Below are 21,688 nucleotides of genomic sequence, written 5' to 3' on the forward strand. Positions count from 1 at the left end.
TTTTCCTCAGCACTTTGGGAATATGACCCAACCCAAAGAATTGGGAATTTCTGACAAATCGTGAAAAAATATGACAACATATTGTATACATCAAATAAGACAAAGAAATCAAATATTTTGTAAATTAAATTCCTTTTATATTTCACTTATAAGCATATATTACAATTTGGAATGCAAGAATACAATTTTCTTTGGCACAGTGCAGTTTAATGTAACAAAATGACAATAATTTTACATGTACTTACTTTGACAGATATTTTTCCTTGCATATTCTACCATATCCTATCAAATTTCAAATTAATGACCCGAATAAAACAATTTTCCATGGAAATTAAAGTCATTTTCTCCGTAACTATTTTCTTACAATAGCAAAAGTGGTCAATAACTATCCTTTCATATATCTAAATTTCAACGAGATTTAACCTGTTACTGCACTTAGGAAATGATATGAGACCATTTTTGATTTTCTATTTATCTAAATGTGCACCAAAAGATAAGATAATCACCCTAGCTTTTGTGAGAAGTGAGCCTAGTCCCCAAAATGTGCCTCCACCTGTGGCTGTTCCACCAATACGTTCAAACTTATCCTCTGCTTCTACCTGAAATATTACAAACACTGTCGACAAATACATTATTTTTGTTAAAAATTATTTTGGACCCTTTCATAAAATTTTATAATACTGCATGTTTGAAACGTCACTTTTCATTGGATAATCGTGATGTTAATATATTTTTATATACCCGGCTGCTGTCAATTTTCTAAGAAATCTCACTATTTTCTCAAAAAGGAAGTTTGCGGTATTATAAATTCGTTATAAATATTCCTGTAGGTTATATGACTATATATAAATGGTTGTTTGCAATATAACCCTTGCCTAAGCCGTCCGGTTAGCTCAATAGGTAGAACATTGGACTGTGAAGTGAGTGACCTGGGTTTGATTCCCGGATTGCGCAGGTCACTTTCGTTGTGATTGATCATGAAATACTTTCTACTGTCATTCGCACTGTACCTCTGCTCTTGATTGTACAGAAGTTTCAGTTCCTTGCGAAAGTGAAGGCAACTAGTACTGTTAAATTGCTTGACAGCCTGCCCAGGAAGGATGCGGTGGTTGAACTGTGCTCTGGTAAATTCAATGAGGCTTACTGTCGTGATCCAGAGTGAAAACTACCACCACCAACCCTCCCCTACTGGCGCGGGTTCTATTTCCAAACAACCATTTATATAGGGCCATATAACCTGTCAAAAATCTTTATAACTAACAATATAATTCATATCTACTACTGATGACTTTGATGTGAACTGATGACAATTATTTGTTTACTGGTCTAAGGGAGACAACTGCAATAGACCTAAAAAACCTATTTTCTCTTACAAGTTGTTTCAGCTTGTTCTTCCATGAAAAACTGTTTCACATTCAAATTAAAACTTCAAATCTGTCTGGATCAACACCTGTTTATGATAGCACTAGAATTTCAATGACATACGGGTTGTCAGGTAACTTTACTGGTGTAATACTACAAGATTTAACATAGAAATCAAGTCACAGTATTTAAAACTTTTCTACAGGTGAGGTATCAAAACTTTTACATTGCATCAACACAGTCATATGACAACATTCCAGCTTTACTTTTAGTTGAAGACCTTGAAGGTGCCCCTTTCAGCATTATTTCAGGCACATTAACAGACACCTGAGTAGAACAGACACCTGAGTAGAACCAACAACATTCTATTAGCCAGCTGGATATCTTTCTCACATGAAAGAATTTGAACACCTTGTTGCGGTGGAACCTACAACTATGAGAGGCAAGTGGTTAACCACTCAGCCACAGATACCGAGGCTAACCTAAGTCAATACTGATGACAGAGGCTAACAGAAAACACTTTCAGGTCAAACACAGTATTTGCAAGTAAAACAAAGTAAAACTAAATAAATTTTCACCGTACCTTTATCAAACTAACACCGGAGCCAATGTTGACTAGAAGATAGGGGAATGTATTATGATCAACTCCGAGGAACTTATATTCTGGTGAATCGTGCCGCTGGTATATAAACACTTCATCAGGTATGTTCTTCAGCAGAAAGTTACAACCCTTTATAAGGCAAGAAATCTCGTCCTCTTTGTCCACACTGAAACATTTAACAACAAATGATTAAAATTTGAATGGTTTAAAGTAAGTTCTGTTGCAAAATTCTTGGTTTTACATTATTATCTAGCTACAATATTTTAGTTGCAATATCAAAAGTGAATATTCATGAAATATGACACATCTAAAAGATTACTTAATTTTTCTAGATAAAAGAACAAAAGCTGTCTTTAAGACAGTGTGCTCAGCTCAGTGCTTGACAGTAAGGAAGGGACATAACTTTGTAAAAAGCAACTCAAAGTTATGGTTCATGCCCATTATGTTTAATTATCACTAGGAACAAGTGTGTGAAGTTTCAACCAATCTCCTTCGGTTGTTTTGGAGACACAAAACTAGATCAAAGTGTTTTTACTAGGATCTAGGATAGGAACTGACAAGGTGTGGTAACAACTTACTTCAAAATCTTTTGATGCATGATAGAGTTATTGACTGGCCAAGATTTTCTAACTGCTGACCTTTGACAACACCTCTAAGTGTGACCTTGACCTTAGATTTTGTGATGACACAATCTCTCATCATGCTACACATTTATGTCAATCTGTTTCAAAATCTATTGATGCATAACAGAGTTATGGGCCTGACAAGATTTTCTAACTCCTGACCTTTGACCTCTAAGTGTGACCTAGACCTTGGAATCATGACAGAGTTATGGAATGAACAACATTTTGGTACACATATGTGCACAGATGGACAGGATAACACTATTATGCCCCTTGCCATTATTAGTATAAATCCATGCTATTAATTGAGCAGAGTTTATTTTAATTTGTTATAAATTGACTTTATAATAATTAGATAGATGCATGCAAATGATGATGAATTCATGAGCCTACTTACTAAAAATAAGATTTAAATTATTTTGTGCTATATCATGTTACAGTATAGTCTCAAGCCTTCCTGATAAATTACATAACTGATAGATAAATATCATACATTATTAAAAAAAAAAAATTACAATAAATTAACCTTTAATGATCTACTTAGCTTGTACATGTGTAATAGATGTGCCTTGCATTGAGTTTTGAACGATTTATTTAAAGCTGCACACCTCCAGATGACCCAAAATATTTCAAGAAAATGAAAATTGAGAAAAATCTACTAATATTTCAATAAGGGTAACAACAATCAAGATCAATATCAAAGTTTACATGTTATTTGCGATTTAGGACTGATTTTGTAGTATTTTATCACCATATTTCTACTGCCTTACTAACACAGTAAGGGCTTTTTTTTTTGCACATTTTGACATCTTTTTGGTTATTAACCTGGATTGTAAGTGCCAAGTGCAATATGTAAATAACTTTATTTGTTCACCTCGCACTATTTTACTGTCAAATACATTATCAAAATTTTCATGAAATTTAACTTGAATCTAGAGGCGTGCTTCTTTAAATGTCTTATAAAGTGCTAACATGAATAAATGTCGCTGAAACTGCTAAAACATATTTTTATTATTCTATATTTAGCACTGATTAACTCCTAATAGGTCCAAATTACATTTATTTGAATAAACTTAAGAACAGAAATACATGTATCCGAGGTTCCAAGTTACGGCATGATCCATAGCAATATAGTGTTTTATGCAGAGGAGTCACTTAATGGTATGTTATAACTTAAAATATATCTTTTTTGGCACTGAAAGCCTTTCAATAAGTGTGACACTATCTTGAAATCTTACAAGCCAGATTCAACATATATTTGTATGTAGCAATCTTTTCTATTCATTTATATGAAGAAAGAGTTGTGTTAAAGAATTCTTATTTAAGCTCAAATAACCCCTTTATAGTTTGAAACAAAATTATTCCTGAAAAGTGAAAGTTAGAAAAAGTAAAACTAACTAGATAAAAGACCATCTTTTTATGCTTCACATGATTTCATAATGATCCCTCCATTGGATCTTGAGAAAAAGTTGTTAGAAGGTTTTTACTGATATTTTTTGTTTTTTTTTTTTTTTTTTTTTTTGGTATATGTGACCAAGTGCAGAACAATTTATTCAGAGGGCTTATGGTCAGATTTCCAAAGATTATAAACATTCAAACAATATTTCTGATTATTAAAACCAGTCTAACAATAAAGCTCTACCATTGGTCAACTTTCAAATATAAATCAACCAATCAGAAGACAAGCAGGCTTCCATTAAGATTCAAAATTTGGAAGTCAAAGACTGCAAAATCTCTGATATTGGAAGTCACATAATATAGGTAAAGAATGAAAAGCAATCACAAGCCAACTTCAAGGAGTAAATGACTCCCAAAATCCCATTAACGGAAGCCCCAGACAAGAGTTCAAGACTGGTACACAATCTAAAACTATTTTACCTTTTTTCTACCATAAAAGCATGAAAACACTTACCACACTCCTAATTTTTTGGTAATGAGATCAGTATATTTATAACCACCACCTCCTGTAACTTTGATGCACCTCTCTGGCACAGGTTTCCCTAAGCCACTAGAATGATCTTGAATAAAATCAAGGCAGGTTTCTATAAATTTAGTCTCGAACTTGACAAAATGCAGCCGCACAATTGTCTCATCAGCATCCGATACTTGATATATCGGACCATCCTCCTGAAAAATAATTACAGATTATTATGTTGTAGTACCTTTCTGGCACTTTTTATTTTGCTAAGAGCAGTGTTGGAAAATTTAAATCTCGCAAGACCCAAGTGTAACATTTGTTGAATGGCTCCCTGTACTGTGCAATGACCTCATTACAAGAACAGTACCAATAATTATGTGAAACATGCAATATGTTTATCCTTTATAGAACAACACCTGTCAGTAACAACCACAAGCTTTGTCTCCCAAAGGGTGTCCCTTTGTAGAGGTTGTACTGTATTACACTTGATTTTGATATCCTTCTTAACGAAAAAGGTAAAAAGGTACCGCAGTATAAAACAAACAGTAAAGTTTGGAACTATTTAAGGGCTCAAACAATATAGCTTTTACATGAATGGCTGCACTTGACCACAGAGCTATTTCTACTTGTTTAATTATCAGTTCTTGGTAAAGAGATACCTGAATACTTCTGTAAACAATGTACTTAACAATGGGTATCCCCTTGTTGTTAAAACAATTTTGTGAAATAGCTTAAAATACTGCAGCCAATCAAAGGATAATGTATACAAATGGGCAGGTTCGAACAATACATTGTAAATCGTAAAGAAACTAGAAATGTGTCCATATGACACGGGTGCCCCCACCGCGCCACTGTTCTGTCAATCTTTTTACTAAGTCAAGGGAAATAACTCTACAAATATTTGATAAATCCACAAGCGAAACCCCAGGTGCAAATCTAAAATATGCTGAGCAACCTGCCCATAAGGTTTAATGACTATGTCAAATCCAAGTTGAAAATTGCAAAAAATTTCTAAGTGAAGGGCAATAACTCTAAAAATACTAAATAAATCCAGACGAAAATACCTGGTGCACAACTGCACATGCTGATCAATATTTCTGTAAAGTTACATGACTCTAGGTCAAATACTTTTTGAGTTACGTGCGACACATGTTGAAAATTGCAAAATTTTACTAAGTCAAGGGCAATAACTCTAAAAATACTAAAAATATCCAGATGAAAATACCCAGGTGCACAACTACATATGCTGATCAACATTCCTGTAAAGTTTCATGACTCTAGGTAAAATTCTTTTTGAGTTACGCGCGACACAAGTTGAAAATTGCAAAATTTTACTAAGTCAAGGGCAATAACTCTGAAAATACTAAAAATATCCAGACGAAAATACCCAGGTGCACAACTACACATGCTGATCAACATTCCTGTAAAGTTTCATGACTCTAGGTCAAAAACTTTTTGAGTTACATGCGACACAAGTTGAAAATTGCAAAATTTTACTAAGTCAAGGGCAATAACTCTGAAAATACTAAAAATATCCAGATGAAAATACCCAGGTGCACAACTACACATGCTGATCAACATTCCTGTAAAGTTTCATGACTCTAGGTCAAATACTTTTTGAGTTACATGCGACACAAAAGTGAACGGACGGACGGACGGACAAGGTTAAATCTAAATGCCCGCCACTAATGCGGGGGCACAAAAAGTTTGAAGTAACTGATTCTACCAATGTGACCACTGCAGACCAAGCATAAGGGGCACATATTATATTAACATCGCCTATTGTACATGTACATCTACTATACTGAAACAAATACAAGTAGACCAAAACAAAACACTTAACTAAAAATATTCCAACTTTAAAAATATACATACATTTATTTCTGTGTCATCAGAGACAAGGGAAGTTTTTCTCTGTACTGTGGCTGTGTATGCCAGTTTGGCCAGGGAACCACCTGTTGGAAAAATGTCAATCATGCAAAATTATAGAGATGTAATTTTGTATGCAGGTAATCGAAGCACCTTAACATCTATTTAAAAGCTTGAATCTGAAAAGCTCACAGCAGTCCCCTTTCTTAATCTTTTTTATTTAAACTTGATTTTTTTTTTTGGAAAAATGCATTATTTTAAAAAATCAAAATTGCCTCTCACACCTAAGAAAGCAAGCTCTTACAGAATATAGTAGGTTCTTACTCAGCTGCTCACTTGGGCCTGAAATAATTGAGGGTGGGGCACCAGAGATTTTACTCCGCCAGTAAAGCCGGAAAGTTGTCAAATGACCACCTATACTGTGTTGGTGCGAAATAAAACCCTACCAGAAAATAAAGTGACATAGAAATCTTACCAACCTACATCTATGGCAAATCTTCTGGCAGTTTGAAGGTTACGGAACACATTCTCATTAGGGAGGCAGATGCTCCTGGCATAGCTTTTCTCTGTCATTCTTACATCAAGTTTCTTTCACCTGAAATAATGACAAAATTAATTATCCACAACTGTACAATATTCATATAGAATATCAAATGCAACAGCCTTCATTTTTCTATTTTTTTTTTTCTTAATTTAAAAGTAACATTAAAAATAATCAGGCTAGTGCAAGCCAGAGTCATGCAAGTCACGGAGAAGGCACACAGCAGGTCATGGTCAAGTTCTCAAGTGCCAAAGACCTGTTGTGACTTACTCTGGAGGGTGACACTAACAAGGGTCGTTTTTGTAAGAAGGCCGTAGGAAAGCTGATGCCTTGGTAGAATTGTCCTCTTCTTTAACCACCAACAAGTGAAGAACAGGATTCAGGGAGATTCTGCATGAAAAGACGTCCCTGATGTGACAACAACAGCAGACTGGCAAGGATGCTATAATCTCGGACCTATGGTTATTCCAGCACAGAGTATAAACAAACTTAAACTACCACTATGTTATTCCAGCACAGAGTATAAACAAACTTAAACTACCACTATGTTATTCCAGCACAGAGTATTAACAAACTTAAACTACCACTATGTTATTCCAGCACAGAGTATAAACAAACTTAAACTACCACTATGTTATTCCAGCACAGAGTATAAACAAACTTAAACTACCACTATGTTATTCCAGCACAGAGTATAAACAAACTTAAACTACCACTATGTTATTCCAGCACAGAGTATAAACAAACTTAAACTACCACTATGTTATTCCAGCACAGAGTATAAACAAACTTAAACTACCACTATGTTATTCCAGCACAGAGTATAAACAAACTTAAACTACCACTATGTTATTCCAGCACAGAGTATAAACAAACTTAAACTACCACTATGTTATTCCAGCACAGAGTATAAACAAACTTAAACTACCACTATGTTATTCCAGCACAGAGTATAAACAAACTTAAACTACCACTATGTTATTCCAGCACAGAGTATAAACAAACTTAAACTACCACTATGTTATTCCAGCACAGAGTATAAACAAACTTAAACTACCACTATGTTATTCCAGCACAGAGTATAAACAAACTTAAACTACCACTATGTTATTCCAGCACAGAGTATAAACAAACTTAAACTACCACTATGTTATTCCAGCACAGAGTATAAACAAACTTAAACTACCACTACTATCAGGCTAGTCTGTAGAATATTGAGTGATCTGATGGATAAACACTGACAACAAACTGACAACATGTTGTTATAGTAAATGTATATTTATTATCATACAATAAAAAATGTGTTGTCAATGAAAAAAACATGCACATACTTAGGTACTGTTTTTACTGGCAATACTTTGTGCTCTGGATGAATATATATTGTCAATGTGTCAACTGACAGTTTTAGCTGGAAATAAACCACTGGAATCACATTGACATACATAAAACAGGAAACCCAACATGACTGTTATTAATATAATAATATGTGTTTTTATTTCCAGATTTCTTTATATGTTTGCCTTGAATCATTATTATTTCAATGTACTCTAATTGTTCAAGGACTGAAACTATGCACAAATTGATTTTACTGGTGGATCTTTTCCACAGGTAGGGGAAATTTAGGTCCTTCCAGTTAATTTGGAGGGGAAAAAACAAACAAATATAAAAACATAATATTAATTTATTTCAAAGTGCTGCAACTGCTCAAGGAATTGAGATAGAATCAAAGTTTGATTCTATCTCAATTCCTTGAGCAGTTGCAGCACTTTGAAATAAATTTTGATGGAAAAAATCAAGGCAAAATAGTGATTTTAGGCAATTTTGAGATGTCCCTTTGTTGCCATGGTAACAGGAAATTTAAGACTGAGCATGTCGTTACAAAGGAAATGGTCAACATTTATGCTAAGTTTGATTAGTATTGAAGCATTTTTCATAGTTTTATAGCAGTTTGAAATTGTAACAGATGGCTTTTCAGTGAAAACGGCCATTTTTCACAATATGCTCATGGGGGAAAGGGTTAAGCTGGTTAAAATTCATTAGCCGAGCGACCAATTTAATCAGCGACCAATTTAATCGTGTAAATACGTACTTATAAACTTTAACCTATACTTAAAGAATAATAATATTTATAAACAAATACCTAAATTCTTGTAGCAAGCATTTATCTAAAATACTGAAAAAAACTCCTGATTTATTACACATTAGTTCACAAAGACCAAGAGTGTTACCTATTCTAGATCATGTGATATTATAATTCATTAAATCACCTGAACATAATTCATCTCCTTAATGCAGTAACAAGTTAACTCCTATTGAATTTTAATGAGAGTTAAACCGTTACTGAACTAAAGTTACAAATTAGGTTGATTAAAAAAATTTAATTTATTATACCAACCTTTAGGAATGTTATAACACTGTACTTGCTACATCATTTATTAATCAAGCAAACCTTAATTATTAAAGACATTAAAGACTTATTTGACAGTTAAAAAATTTAACCTAAATTTTTAAAACTATCTTATCAAAATATGTGACGATATCAATAAATGCGTTCAAAATTTTTATCTTTAATTATTAAGTGCTACTATAATCCATGCTTCAAAATTTATTAAGTATTTTCTTTGTTTTAATAATATGTCCCTGAATAACTATAAATTAAAGTTCTTTTTTTTCAAGTGAAACTACAAACTACAGTAAACCAATAATTACTTCTTAATATGTACTATATCATTATTTATAATCCATTGTTTCATCAGGCAGTTTATTTCCTCCTTTTTTTATTATCTCCCTTGATTAAAAAACTTTATTCCATATACTGGTAAAATTATTTGACCTTACCAGTATTTTCATCCAATGAATTATAATAGTGAATTTCATCCAAAGCTTTTTATCTTTTTTACCCACATGATCTCTTTTACTCACATGCTTCAAAAGTCAGGTCCATTTGCTTGTTTTTAAAAATTATTGATGTCCTTTAAAAAGCTTGCAACTTTGTGTCCATATATGTGAGATAATTAAATTAATAATTTCATCCACAGAATTTTAAAAAAGATTTATTTCATTTTCATTCTTTAACGTCACTTATTTCATTTCCTCCATTGATATAGTGTTAACCATCATTAACATCAACGAAATGTGTTATAAAATATTGAAAACATTCCTTAAATCTTTAATATTTTTTTTTGTATTCCGAGTGCGCTGAAAATATTAAATAAAGGATGCATCACCGCACTGTCTTAAATTTCTCGTTAAATTCGTTGAAATATGACAGTGTCAATTGCTTAGCATGCAAAACAGTTGTAAATACTCAATTCATATCCAATGAAATACAATTGTTATTCACTAAAGCCGACCTTAAAATTTGAATTTAATTTAAATTTATTAGTTATTACTTAGTTGTTTACAATCAAATTTTCTAGACTTTGTTCTACAAAATGTTACACTTAATATGGTGAATGGTGAATCAACTCTTGGTGAAGAGGGGAATGGCCAGGGGAGGAATTAAAATATTATGTACCATAATTGTCACGCAACAGGAAACATTATGTGACATACTTTAAAGCAGCACACCTCAAGAGTTGTGTGTAAATTTTTACGAAAACTTGACCGATTGTTCTTATGTGTCAAGAGTACAAATTACGTGATTTTAATACTGTCCCTCAATTAATGGCAAATTGATGGTTTTATAGAAATAATTTCAAACTAGAAATGTGTCATCATGCCACGGATGCCCCCGCATGCAGCCAAAATTTCAGATGGTGCATTAATTATTTTTTTCATTTTAAGTTTCAATGTTAACACAAACCATTTTCATACAATGTTCAAGGCACTGAAATTATTCAGTCTTAACCTTTTTAAAAATAGCATATTGCATATTTGTAGCCAAAATAATGGCTAAAAGTATGAGTGCTGAAACTGAAAGTTCAAAATTTTTCCAACATTCAGGAAAGATAAGTTTTGTCTAAAATCATTGAACCACAACCAAATTCAAACTTAAACTGCTTATTCCTAAGATGTATCTATATTATTTTTCAAAGTGAAAGGATATAACTCTGCAAAAAAAATCATCAAACCATGACCAAATTCCAACTTGACCTGTCCATTCCTTTGACATATCCATATGTCAAATTTAAGTAGAATATGTAACACTGTTGGGTAGATAATGAACAGAAACTGAAAATTTCATATTATTTTCAAAGTGAAAGGGGCATTACTCTGCCAAAAATCATTGAACCATGACCAAATTCGAACTTGGTCTGGGCATTCCAAAAACATATCCATATGTCAAATTTGAGTTGAATGTGTTGTACTGTTGGGGAGATAATAAAAGGAAACTGAAAATTTCATATTACTTTCAAAGTGAAAGGGGCATAACTCTGCCAAAAATCATTGAACCATGACCAAATTTGAACTTGACCTGCGCTTTCTTTTGACGCATCCATATGTCAAGTTTTAGTTGAAGGTGTTGTACCGATGGGGAGATAATGAACGGAAACTGAAAATTTCATATTATTTTCAAAGTAAAAGGGGCATAACTCTGCCAAAAATCATCGAACCATGACCAAATTCGAACTTGACCTGTATTTTCTCATGACATATCCATATTTCAAGTTTGAGTTGAATGTGTTGTACCGTTGGGGAGATAATGAACGGAAACTGAAAAATTCATATTATTTTCAAAGTAAAAGGGGCATAACTCTGCCAAAAATCATCGAAGCATGACCAAATTCGAACTTGGCATGTATTTTCTCATGACATATCCATATGTCAAGTTTGAGTTGAATGTGTTGTACCGTTGGGGAGATAATGAACGGAAACTGAAATTTCATATTATTTTTAAAGTAAAAGGGGCATAACTCTGCCAAAAATCATTGAACCATGACCAAATTCGAACTTGGCCTGTATTTTGTCATGACATATCCATATGTCAAATTTGAGTTCAATGTGTGCAACCGTTCTTAAGATAATGAACGGAAACTGATGATGACGGAATGACAGAATGACGGAAGGATGGAAGGACGGAAGGATGGAAGGATGGAAGGACGGAATGACGGAACAGGGTAACACTATATGCCCCGGCCATTACATGGCGGGGGCATAATAACACTATATGCCCCGGCCATTACATGGCGGGGGCATAAAAATAATTTAGTTCAGTTTTCATTAGTAAGCATTTACTAAATATAATTAATCTAGTCAAATGGATGCACCGTTCTAATTGACCAATTTAGATTTTGTAAGTGCTTACTAATTAACACTAACCTATCGATTTGTCTTCTTTTAACACCGCCCCTGGGGGCTTAATTTTTTTAAATGAGATCTACAAAGATGTACTTAAAATATGTTTATTTAAGACACAATTCAATTATAAAAGTCATTATTCATTATTATGATCTAATGATATCATACAAGATTATTTTTTTAATGATTTTTTTTTTAAATATTTGAATTTTTTGGATTGCTCTTTCATTATGGATTATAAATCTATATGGTAACATTTTTTCTACAAAATTACAAAATGTGCATGGGTGTGTGTGTGTTTGGTGGGGGAGGGGCACTTATCAGAGGGGGGGGGGAGGGGGCATTTTATTGTAAACAATATTGTAATAATGGATGGCTGAACGCAACACTGGTCTAACTTGATTTTTACAAATTTTCAAGGAGGCTATAAAAACTTAATTAATTCTATAAATTGGACATTTTTTGTTATTATTTTTAGATTTTTTATATCCATATAAGTTAAAATTTTAGTTAAAAGGAGTTTCATAAATTAATATTGTTAAATAAAAAAGATATTTGAAAAGATATGAGTTAGATCAGTTTTCCATTTATAAATCACCAAATTTCAATGATAAATTTTCAGCAAAACTGGTCTAACTTGACTTAGCCCTATGTTGCATTTATAAAATGAGTTCAATAAGGCCAAAAGAATAATCAGTAAGTGCTATGTTTGAAAAAATAGGATAATATAATAGAAGCAAGGGTGCCATAGTCACAAAATACGCCCGTTTACGAAAAAGCTTTAGATGGAGATGGGGGCATTATGGATAAGTGTTATCTAGCAAGCAAGTTTTTATTCTTGGCACTGTGTTGTTAAATGAACCTTAAAACAAATCAATAGGGAAGATATGCACAGAATGTGTGACCTTGACCTTGGTCGCAGGGACCTGAATTTTATGCACGGCACTCAGCCTCACAATGATGAACATTTGTGCCAAATTATATTGAAATCCCTCTATGCATGTAGAAGTTTTGCTCCAGACAAGTGTTTTTCTATGAGCTCTAACTGTGACCTTCACCTTTGACCTAGAGACTTGGTTTATGTGCAGGGCACTACGTCTCATGGTGGTGAACAATTCTATAAAAGTAACATTAAAATTCCTCCATGCATGTAGAAAATATGCTCCGGACAACATCTGGATATTTAATCATCTCCAGTGACCTTGACCTTGCAAATATTAACCTAAATTAAATGTGTAACACCTGTAGTCATGATAGTTACCATTTGTGCTACAATCCATCAATAAATGATGACTAAATGGTCCCTATAACCATCTTCAAATTTTTATCTGAACTTTGACCTCTATGTGTAACCTTGACTTTGGTCGCAGGGATCTGAATTTTGCATGCAACACTCAGCCTCACAATGGTGAACATTTGTGCCAAGTTATATTGAAAACCCCCTATGAATGTAGAAGTTTTGCTCCGGACAAGCGTTTTTCAATGAGCTCTAAGTGTGACCTTGACCTTTGACCTGGAGACCTGGATCATGCATGGAGCAATACATATCATGGTGGTGAGCATTTCCATAAAGTATTATAAAAATTCTTCCATACATGTAGGAGATATGCTCCAGACAAAACCTGGATATTTCACCATCTTTAGTGACCTTGACCTTGCATATATTGACCTAAAGTACATGTGTCACAGCCGTAGTCATTATAATGACCATTTGTGTTACAATCCCTCAATAAATGATGATTAAATCGTCCCTATACACATCTTCATATTTTTATCTTTTTTTAAACGGGCGTATAAAAAGTACATGTAATTTAATAACTAAAAAATTCTGATTTAAGATTTTATTCTAGGGAAATACATTTCATTACAATTCTTAATCTTTGAATGAGCTGAACTGATATTTACTTGAAAATTAAAATATAATTAAATTTCTATGAGAAAGTATTTACATTTGATAAGGTAATTACTGTATGATCTTTATGAACAAATACCAAGTCTACAGAACACCATAGTTATCACAGTTAAGTATCTTGACCAATGAATGAAACATGTGTAAATAAATGTTACATTCTTTACAACATACTCAAGTCCAAGAAAGAGGATTATTTCATGCCCTTTGATTAAATTCTATTTTTAGAAAAATAGATCAAGGGGAGTAATTGTGTAAGTCATTTATGAACAAAGTAATAACTTTGTTGTCTCCCTTTGATTAAATTCTATTTACAAAATCTGGATATCTCATCATCTTTAGTGACCTTGACCTTGTATATATTGACCTAAATTATATGTATCACAGCCATAGTCTTGATAATGACCATTTGTGTTACAATCCCTCAATAAATGATGACTAAATGGTCCATATACACATCTTCATATTTTTATCTGAACTTTGACCTCTATGTGTGACCTTGACCTTGGCCGCAAGGACCTGAATCTTGCACGCGACACTCCGCCTCACAATGGTGAACATTTGTTCCAAGTAATATTGAAATCCCTCTATACATGTGGAAGTTTTGCTCCGGACAAGCATTTTTCAATGAGCTCTAAGTGTGACCTTGACCTTTGACCTAGAGACCTGGTTCATGTGCGCGACACTGCTCCTCATAGTGGTGAACATTTATATGAAGTTTCATTAAAATCCCTCCATACATGTAGGAGATATGCTCCGGACAAAATTGGACGCCGCCCGCCCGCCCGACCGCCCGCCAGGGGCGTTCCCATAATACGTCCCGTTTTTCAAACGGGCGTATAAAAAGCTGTAACTATAACCATATTTTAGTATTATTTTAAAAGAAAACAACTTTTCTAAGGAAACCGAAATATTAATTTATACAAAATACTTTTGCATAACATACTAGAAATCAGACAATCTTAAAAGTCAGTCGTTTTATCACATAAAAAATTCTAATTATAAAGTTTTAGTTCAGAATGAATGTTTTGTAGACAAGATAAGATTTTTTACATTAAGCATTATTCAATTTAACATTAAAATTGAAGCACAAAATAGAAGCATGTATATAAAACTTGCAATTCTAAAAACACAGGCAATATTATTCAAAAATGAACCTAATTTTTGCCTATTGGATCTTCATTTATATTTTCAAGTTTATTTATGTAGTCAGAATTTCAAGAAAAATGTTAACTTTAGGACCATTTTGCATAAACTAAGGTTATCTCTCCAAGTTGCCAAAGAAAAAAAACTTTTGCCTCACTTTGTAATTAAACTTGGCATGGCACTTGTATCTATAGCTTTGTCCACCTTCCTTTCTCATCATCCGTTATACTCAATTTTTTGTCAGATTTTTAAACATAATTTTTTTCCCATATTCCTATTACAGTAATTCATTACATTTCTCTTTTATCTATCATAATTCCAACTTTTTTATAAATATTTTCCCCTTTTAATAACTATTTTCTATATTACATAAACTATCATTTTAACCATTCTCTGTAACTTGCCAGCACTCATCACCAGCATAATTAATGTTATCAAAAACCCTAATTTCACCTTCAAAATGATTAACAGTATTTTTTTCACCATCACGGCTCTTATATAAACAGCATTGTCTCCACTAGCCCTTATTAACCAACATTACTATTCTGAAAGCTCATCTCACCACCACTATCTTCCTCACCACCTATATAAGCAGCATTGCCACCAAATTAGACCTCATTACATCAGTATTGTCATCAATCACACTTTTATCACCAGCATTGTCATCCTCAGCACATCCGCCTCTAACTATAATTATATCACCATTGTCTCCACTACCCTTATGATACCAACAATGTCCTCACCATTAATTAAAATATCACCAGTAGTGTCCCCACTAACCCTTATAATACCAGTATTGCCCCAACTAACTATAATATCACTAACATTGTCCCCACTTAAACACTCATATTACCAGCATTGTCTCCACTAACTATGATATCACCAGCATTGTCCCCACCAGTTGTAATATTACTAGAATTGTCCCCACTAACTATAATATCATCAGCATTGTCCCCATTTACTATGATATCATCAGCATTGTCCCAACTAACCCTCATATCATCAGCACTGTCCCAACTAACCCCTCATATCACCAGCATTGTCCCCATTTACTATGATATCACCAGCATTGTCCCAATTTACTATGATATCACCAGCATTGTCCCCATTTACTATGATATCATCAGCATTGTCCCAACTAACCCTCATATCATCAGCACTGTCCCAACTAACCCCTCATATCACAAGCATTGTCCCCATTTACTATGATATCACCAGCATTGTCCCCATTTACTATGATATCATCAGCATTGTCCCAACTAACCCTCATATCATCAGCACTGTCCCAACTAACCCCTCATATCACCAGCATTGTCCCCATTTACGATGATATCACCAGCATTGTCCCCATTTACTATGATATCACCAGCATTGTCCAAACTAACCCCTCATATCACCAGCATTGTCCCAATTTACTATGATATCACCAGCATTATGTTCCCATTTACTATAATATCACTAACATTGACATTTACTTTACAATTTCATTTGTTATGGCAACATGATGTCATCTTCAGAAAGCAATTCATTCATAAAAGGCGCTTGGGAATGACTTCATTTAAAAACATTGACTTGTCTTACATGGGGGATGTAAGACAGGTTTTTCTAGCACCAGTGTAAACAGAAGATAATAATCCTATCTGATGTGCAAGAAAAAATCTTTCCTGTTTCAGCGACATAGGACCTCAATTGTGTTGGTGTGCTGTAAAACCAACCAAACCAAAATTTTTATTTAAATGATTACAAGCCTTATACATACAGATACTTAAAGAAACTTCACTGAGGTCCAAAAACATAAAGATTTGAGTTTCTGAAATGAATCAACTCGGGCCACATAAACAAAAAGATACACAAGAGATATAAAGAAATTATACTTAACATGAAATTGAAAATTTTATCATGGTTCTATTAGAATCTAATTTGAGTTTAAAGCTGCATTAATATGCTTTTCAATATCCGGTCATTTTTATAGTTCACATAATTGCTCTGGAAAAAACTTAGCAAATAATCTGAAAGTTTTAACACCACAAGTTATTTGTCCAGACCGTCATCAAATTGTACATAAATCTCGAAAATATATTTTAAGTCCCATGATGCCAAAATTGGAGTCCCTTTAAGAATTAGGAGCAAATTGTATTGAAATATTATAAAATCTTGAAATTTTTAAAGGGTGGGAGATCTTGTTTCATCAGTATTAATAGATCACTATGATTAATAACAATAACAACAAAAAACAACACAAATTGTCTTGTAAATAATTTTCATCAACAGTGAATTATATGATTTAAATATTGTAATAAAAACTTTTTGAAAGGTTAATTTACTATTATTTTTTATTTCAATCTTATATGACTATGTAGAGATAATATAGCAATTTTAAACTTATAAATGTTCCTTGAAAACAAAATAGAATTAATTAAGAGCTTTGGATTTACAATTCTGCAATTTTGGCAACAAAAATGGGTAAAATGTAGAAATAAGAGTTTATGAATATGCCAGACCTAACTTAATATCTGCAAATATAACAATACTAAAATTTATTGTATTGAAATTTAACAGCAACACTGTGCTAACTAGAGTTAGTACAGTGTAATCATCCAATAAGTAAATTTTGATTAATGCAACACAGTTCTAACTTGAGTTAGCTCTCTGTTGCATTTAAGTTATAATCACATTTGAGATAGAGCAAAATGCCAAGTGGTAAATAAAACCCATAAAATTTCACAAATATTTCTAATATTTTATTTACTGATGTATTTCATGCAATTACACTAAAAAATGCAAAAAAGTCATTTTTGGAAAAAAATCAAGTTAGACCAGTGTTGCGTTCAGCCAACTATACTTCAAGATTTTTAGTATCATCCACTTTTCATCATAATCCAGTGTATGAGTGCTGCTTTAAATTGAAGAAGAATTCAAATTCCATACATTGATAAAACTGTCTCACTCACGTAGATTATAATTTATACACCATGAATATTAATGAATCTATCATTAATCTAATTCTAGATATTAACCTATCAGTCGAATGATGTAAACAAGATAAAATACGGGACATTTTTAAACATCTTGACAGTCTAGCAATGTCGTGTAAATGCACCACAACAATATGTTAATAATTAAATGTTCTAATTTTAAAGTCATAAATACCTAGCAGCTTGTACGTAGAAGAAAATGATTTAATATTGTGAATTTAAATTTTCATGATTTGAAATTTAATTAAAGTTTAGCAATGATTTTGAATAAAAGGTTGTTGCCTTTTAAAACAATTCCGTCCATTAAACAATTAAGGAAGTCATGAAAATGTGAAATTTTATATTGTAAAGTTCGTTTTGTTAATAAATGAAAATGTACAAATGATGATGACCTAATAAAGATTTCATACTTCGAATATTTATCAATAATATCATTGTTCAAACACTATCTAATGTGCATCAGAGGTCACTGCCATTCGGCACTTATATTCACATGATTCTATTTTTATTGTTCAAGCACGTATCCTTGTATCACGTGCATACACTGAACACCTATTCTGTAGAGACCCATCTATAGCATATACACCATACATATATCACCTGACTTTTTGTGATCTGGGTCGGGCAGATAATTGCAGGTACAAAACAAGAGCTCTTAGTAGGACAGCACGCTCGACTACTCTTAGTGCTTTATAGTAAAAAACCCTTGATAATGTAAAATTTTCTAAGTTCACAAAAGGGCCAATTTTTTTCAAATTCATGTTAAGTTATAGGCCTTGGAGAGAGTCCTATTATGCTCTCAAAGAAGTGTTTAAAATTTCAACTTGTTATTTATAAAGCAAGATATCAATGAAATATGAAAATATCTGAGGAGGTACGCAAACTTTATTGTAAATTCTAAGTTGAAAAAGGGGCATGTCATCATTCTGTCACAATGCTTGATAGAGTTACTTCCTCTTGTCTACAGATTGCAGGCATGATGGTGAACATAAGACTTAGTGTGCCAAGTTTCAAAGCCATATGTTAATGGACTTTGAAATATCTAAGGTGGTATGCAAACTTTAAAACAAATTCTATGACGAAAAATGGGCTTAATTCTGTCAATATGCTTAATAAAGTTACCTCCTCCTGTCTACAGGTTGGGGTCATTATGCTGAACAAGTGTATGAATTTTCAAAGTCATATGTCAATTGACTTTCAAAATATCCAAGGTAGTACGCAAAGTTTAATGTTAATTCTAAGTTGAAAAGGGGGCATAATTCTGTTAAAATGCTAGATAGAGTTATCTCCTCTTGTCTACAGGTTGGGGTCATGATGGTGAACAAGTGTGCAAAGTTTCGAAGCCATATGTCAATGGACTTTGAAAATATTTGAGGTATTACAAAAACTTTAACATATTAAGTGGTTTGTAACGTCTATGCTAGCTCTACTTATTCTTATCGAATAGTGGTGCTTAAAAAAAATTATTGTCCAGGTAGTATTTCTGCTGTGATGTTTTAAATGTTTCATTATTTAACATGAGATAAAGTGTAGAGCCAACTTAAAGTATTCTAATAAGTAACTGATACATTATAAGAATGTTTCATGGGAAAATAATCAGTATTTCTTTTGTAAATTTAAACCTCGTAAAGTTCTGAATGTGTAAACATGAGGTTTCACTTTCAAAATAAAAGAAAATTAGTTTTTCTTAAAAAGTATTATAAGTATGGATTACTCACTAGTACGAGTTTGCCCTACATTTGGTCTCTTGTAAAATAATGAAATATTTTGACGCTATCGTTGAAAAAACATGTACATCATGGACCATTATTTGTAATGATTTACTGCCCCATACATATCGCAAAATGTCCCCAGGTACAGGCACTGTGATATACCAGATTTTACAAGGGGGAGAAGTTGCTTATTAAGTGCAATATTTTGAACAGCCTACCTCTCATCTGAGACTCTATTAAGTGCAAATTTACTTCGAACAGCCTACCTCTCATCTGAGACTCTATTAAGTACAATACTTCGAACAGCCTACCTCTCATCTGAGACTCTATTAAGTGCAATTCATTGAACAGCCTACCTCTCATCTGAGACTCTATGAAGTGCAATACTTTGAACAGCCTACCTCTCATCTGAGACTCTATTAAGTGCAATATTTTGAACAGCCTACCTCTCATCTGAGACTCTATTTAGTGCAATACTTTGAACAGCCTATCTCTCATCTGAGACTCTATTAAGTGCAATACTTTGAACAGCCTACCTCTCATCTGAGACTCTATTAAGTGCAATACTTTGAACAGCCTACCTCTCATCTGAGACTCTATTAAGTGCAATACTTTGAACAGCCTACCTCTCATCTGAGACCGTATTAAGTGCAATATTTTGATTAGCCTACCTCTCATCAAACTAACTGCAGGGTTTGACAACTCCTGTGGTCAATACTGTGATTCCTTGTATTATTGTATAACATTATTTTTTTAATCAATCATACTTTAACCCTTGACCTACTGAACCTGTGTAATGGATTTGCCCTGCTTTGAATTTGGAACAGTCTACTCGAAGTTTATGGGGTATCAATATAAGAATACAAAAATTGATGTACCAGCAGTATAGAGCCTAACCAGACCCCATATCCTGCTCTATAGATCTTTTAACAGTGCTTAGATTTTCTGAGATAAAAATATTTCATATAACATTAAACATATAAAAAAAACTTCATATAACATTAAATACATAAAAAAAAATTCATGTAACATTAAACATATAAAAATATTTCATATAAGATTAAACATATAAAAAATATTTCATATAACATTAAACATATAAATAATATTTGATATAACATAAAAACATGGCAATGAATGAAACCTAAATCACGCATGAATGAATTATACATAAACTAGACATAACATCTAAGTAAAGGTTTATTTATGTGTCATATTAAAGAACTGAAATATTTATTTAGAAACTATTGTGGGCAATAAGCTGCATCTCCATGTATGTAGAAGATATGTTCTGAACAAAGTCTTTACATTTAATCATCTCTGGTGGCCTTGACATTATAATTTTATATATTATATTTACCTGATTTATGCTGACATTATTCCATCTCATGACTTTTAAATAGTCTAATCATACACATTTTAATATGATATTATCTGACCTTTGACCTCTATGTGTGACCTTGACAATGGCCACAGTGAACTTTGTGCCGAGTAATATTAAAATCTCTTTATGTACATGTAGAAATTTTGCTATGGACAAACCGTTCTTAATGACTTTTAATTGTGACCTTTACCTTTGACCTAGAGATCTGCTTCATGCATACAAAACTACATATTCTGATGGTGAATATTATCCAAAAATCAATCCATGCATATAGAAAATATGTTTTGAACATTTCATTATCTCTGGTAACCTTGACCGTGCGTAATTATATTGACCTGGATCCGATTATGCTTGTAACACTTTGCCTCATAACTATAACCATTTTTGATATGCTCCATACAAAACTC

The 21,688-nt window shown here is 32.8% G+C and overlaps 1 protein-coding gene across 1 annotated transcript in view; it reads right to left on the bottom strand.

Moving 5' to 3' along the window:
- The window catches only part of LOC132753828 (4'-phosphopantetheine phosphatase-like), a 57,038-nt gene that overhangs the window by 24,604 nt on the left and 10,746 nt on the right, over positions 1-21,688 (bottom strand). Inside the window, exons 2-6 of the mRNA XM_060744364.1 lie at positions 6,853-6,968; positions 6,380-6,459; positions 4,499-4,713; positions 1,946-2,129; positions 507-599 (exon numbers count right to left, since the gene is read on the bottom strand). Coding sequence (XP_060600347.1) covers positions 507-599; positions 1,946-2,129; positions 4,499-4,713; positions 6,380-6,459; positions 6,853-6,946 — 666 coding nt within the window. The 5' untranslated portion in view covers positions 6,947-6,968. The remainder of the gene's footprint in view (positions 1-506; positions 600-1,945; positions 2,130-4,498; positions 4,714-6,379; positions 6,460-6,852; positions 6,969-21,688) is intronic.

Source organism: Ruditapes philippinarum, unplaced genomic scaffold (genome assembly GCF_026571515.1).
Source record: "Ruditapes philippinarum isolate M1 unplaced genomic scaffold, ASM2657151v2 ctg836_1_1_1_1, whole genome shotgun sequence".
NCBI lineage: Eukaryota > Metazoa > Mollusca > Bivalvia > Venerida > Veneridae > Ruditapes > Ruditapes philippinarum.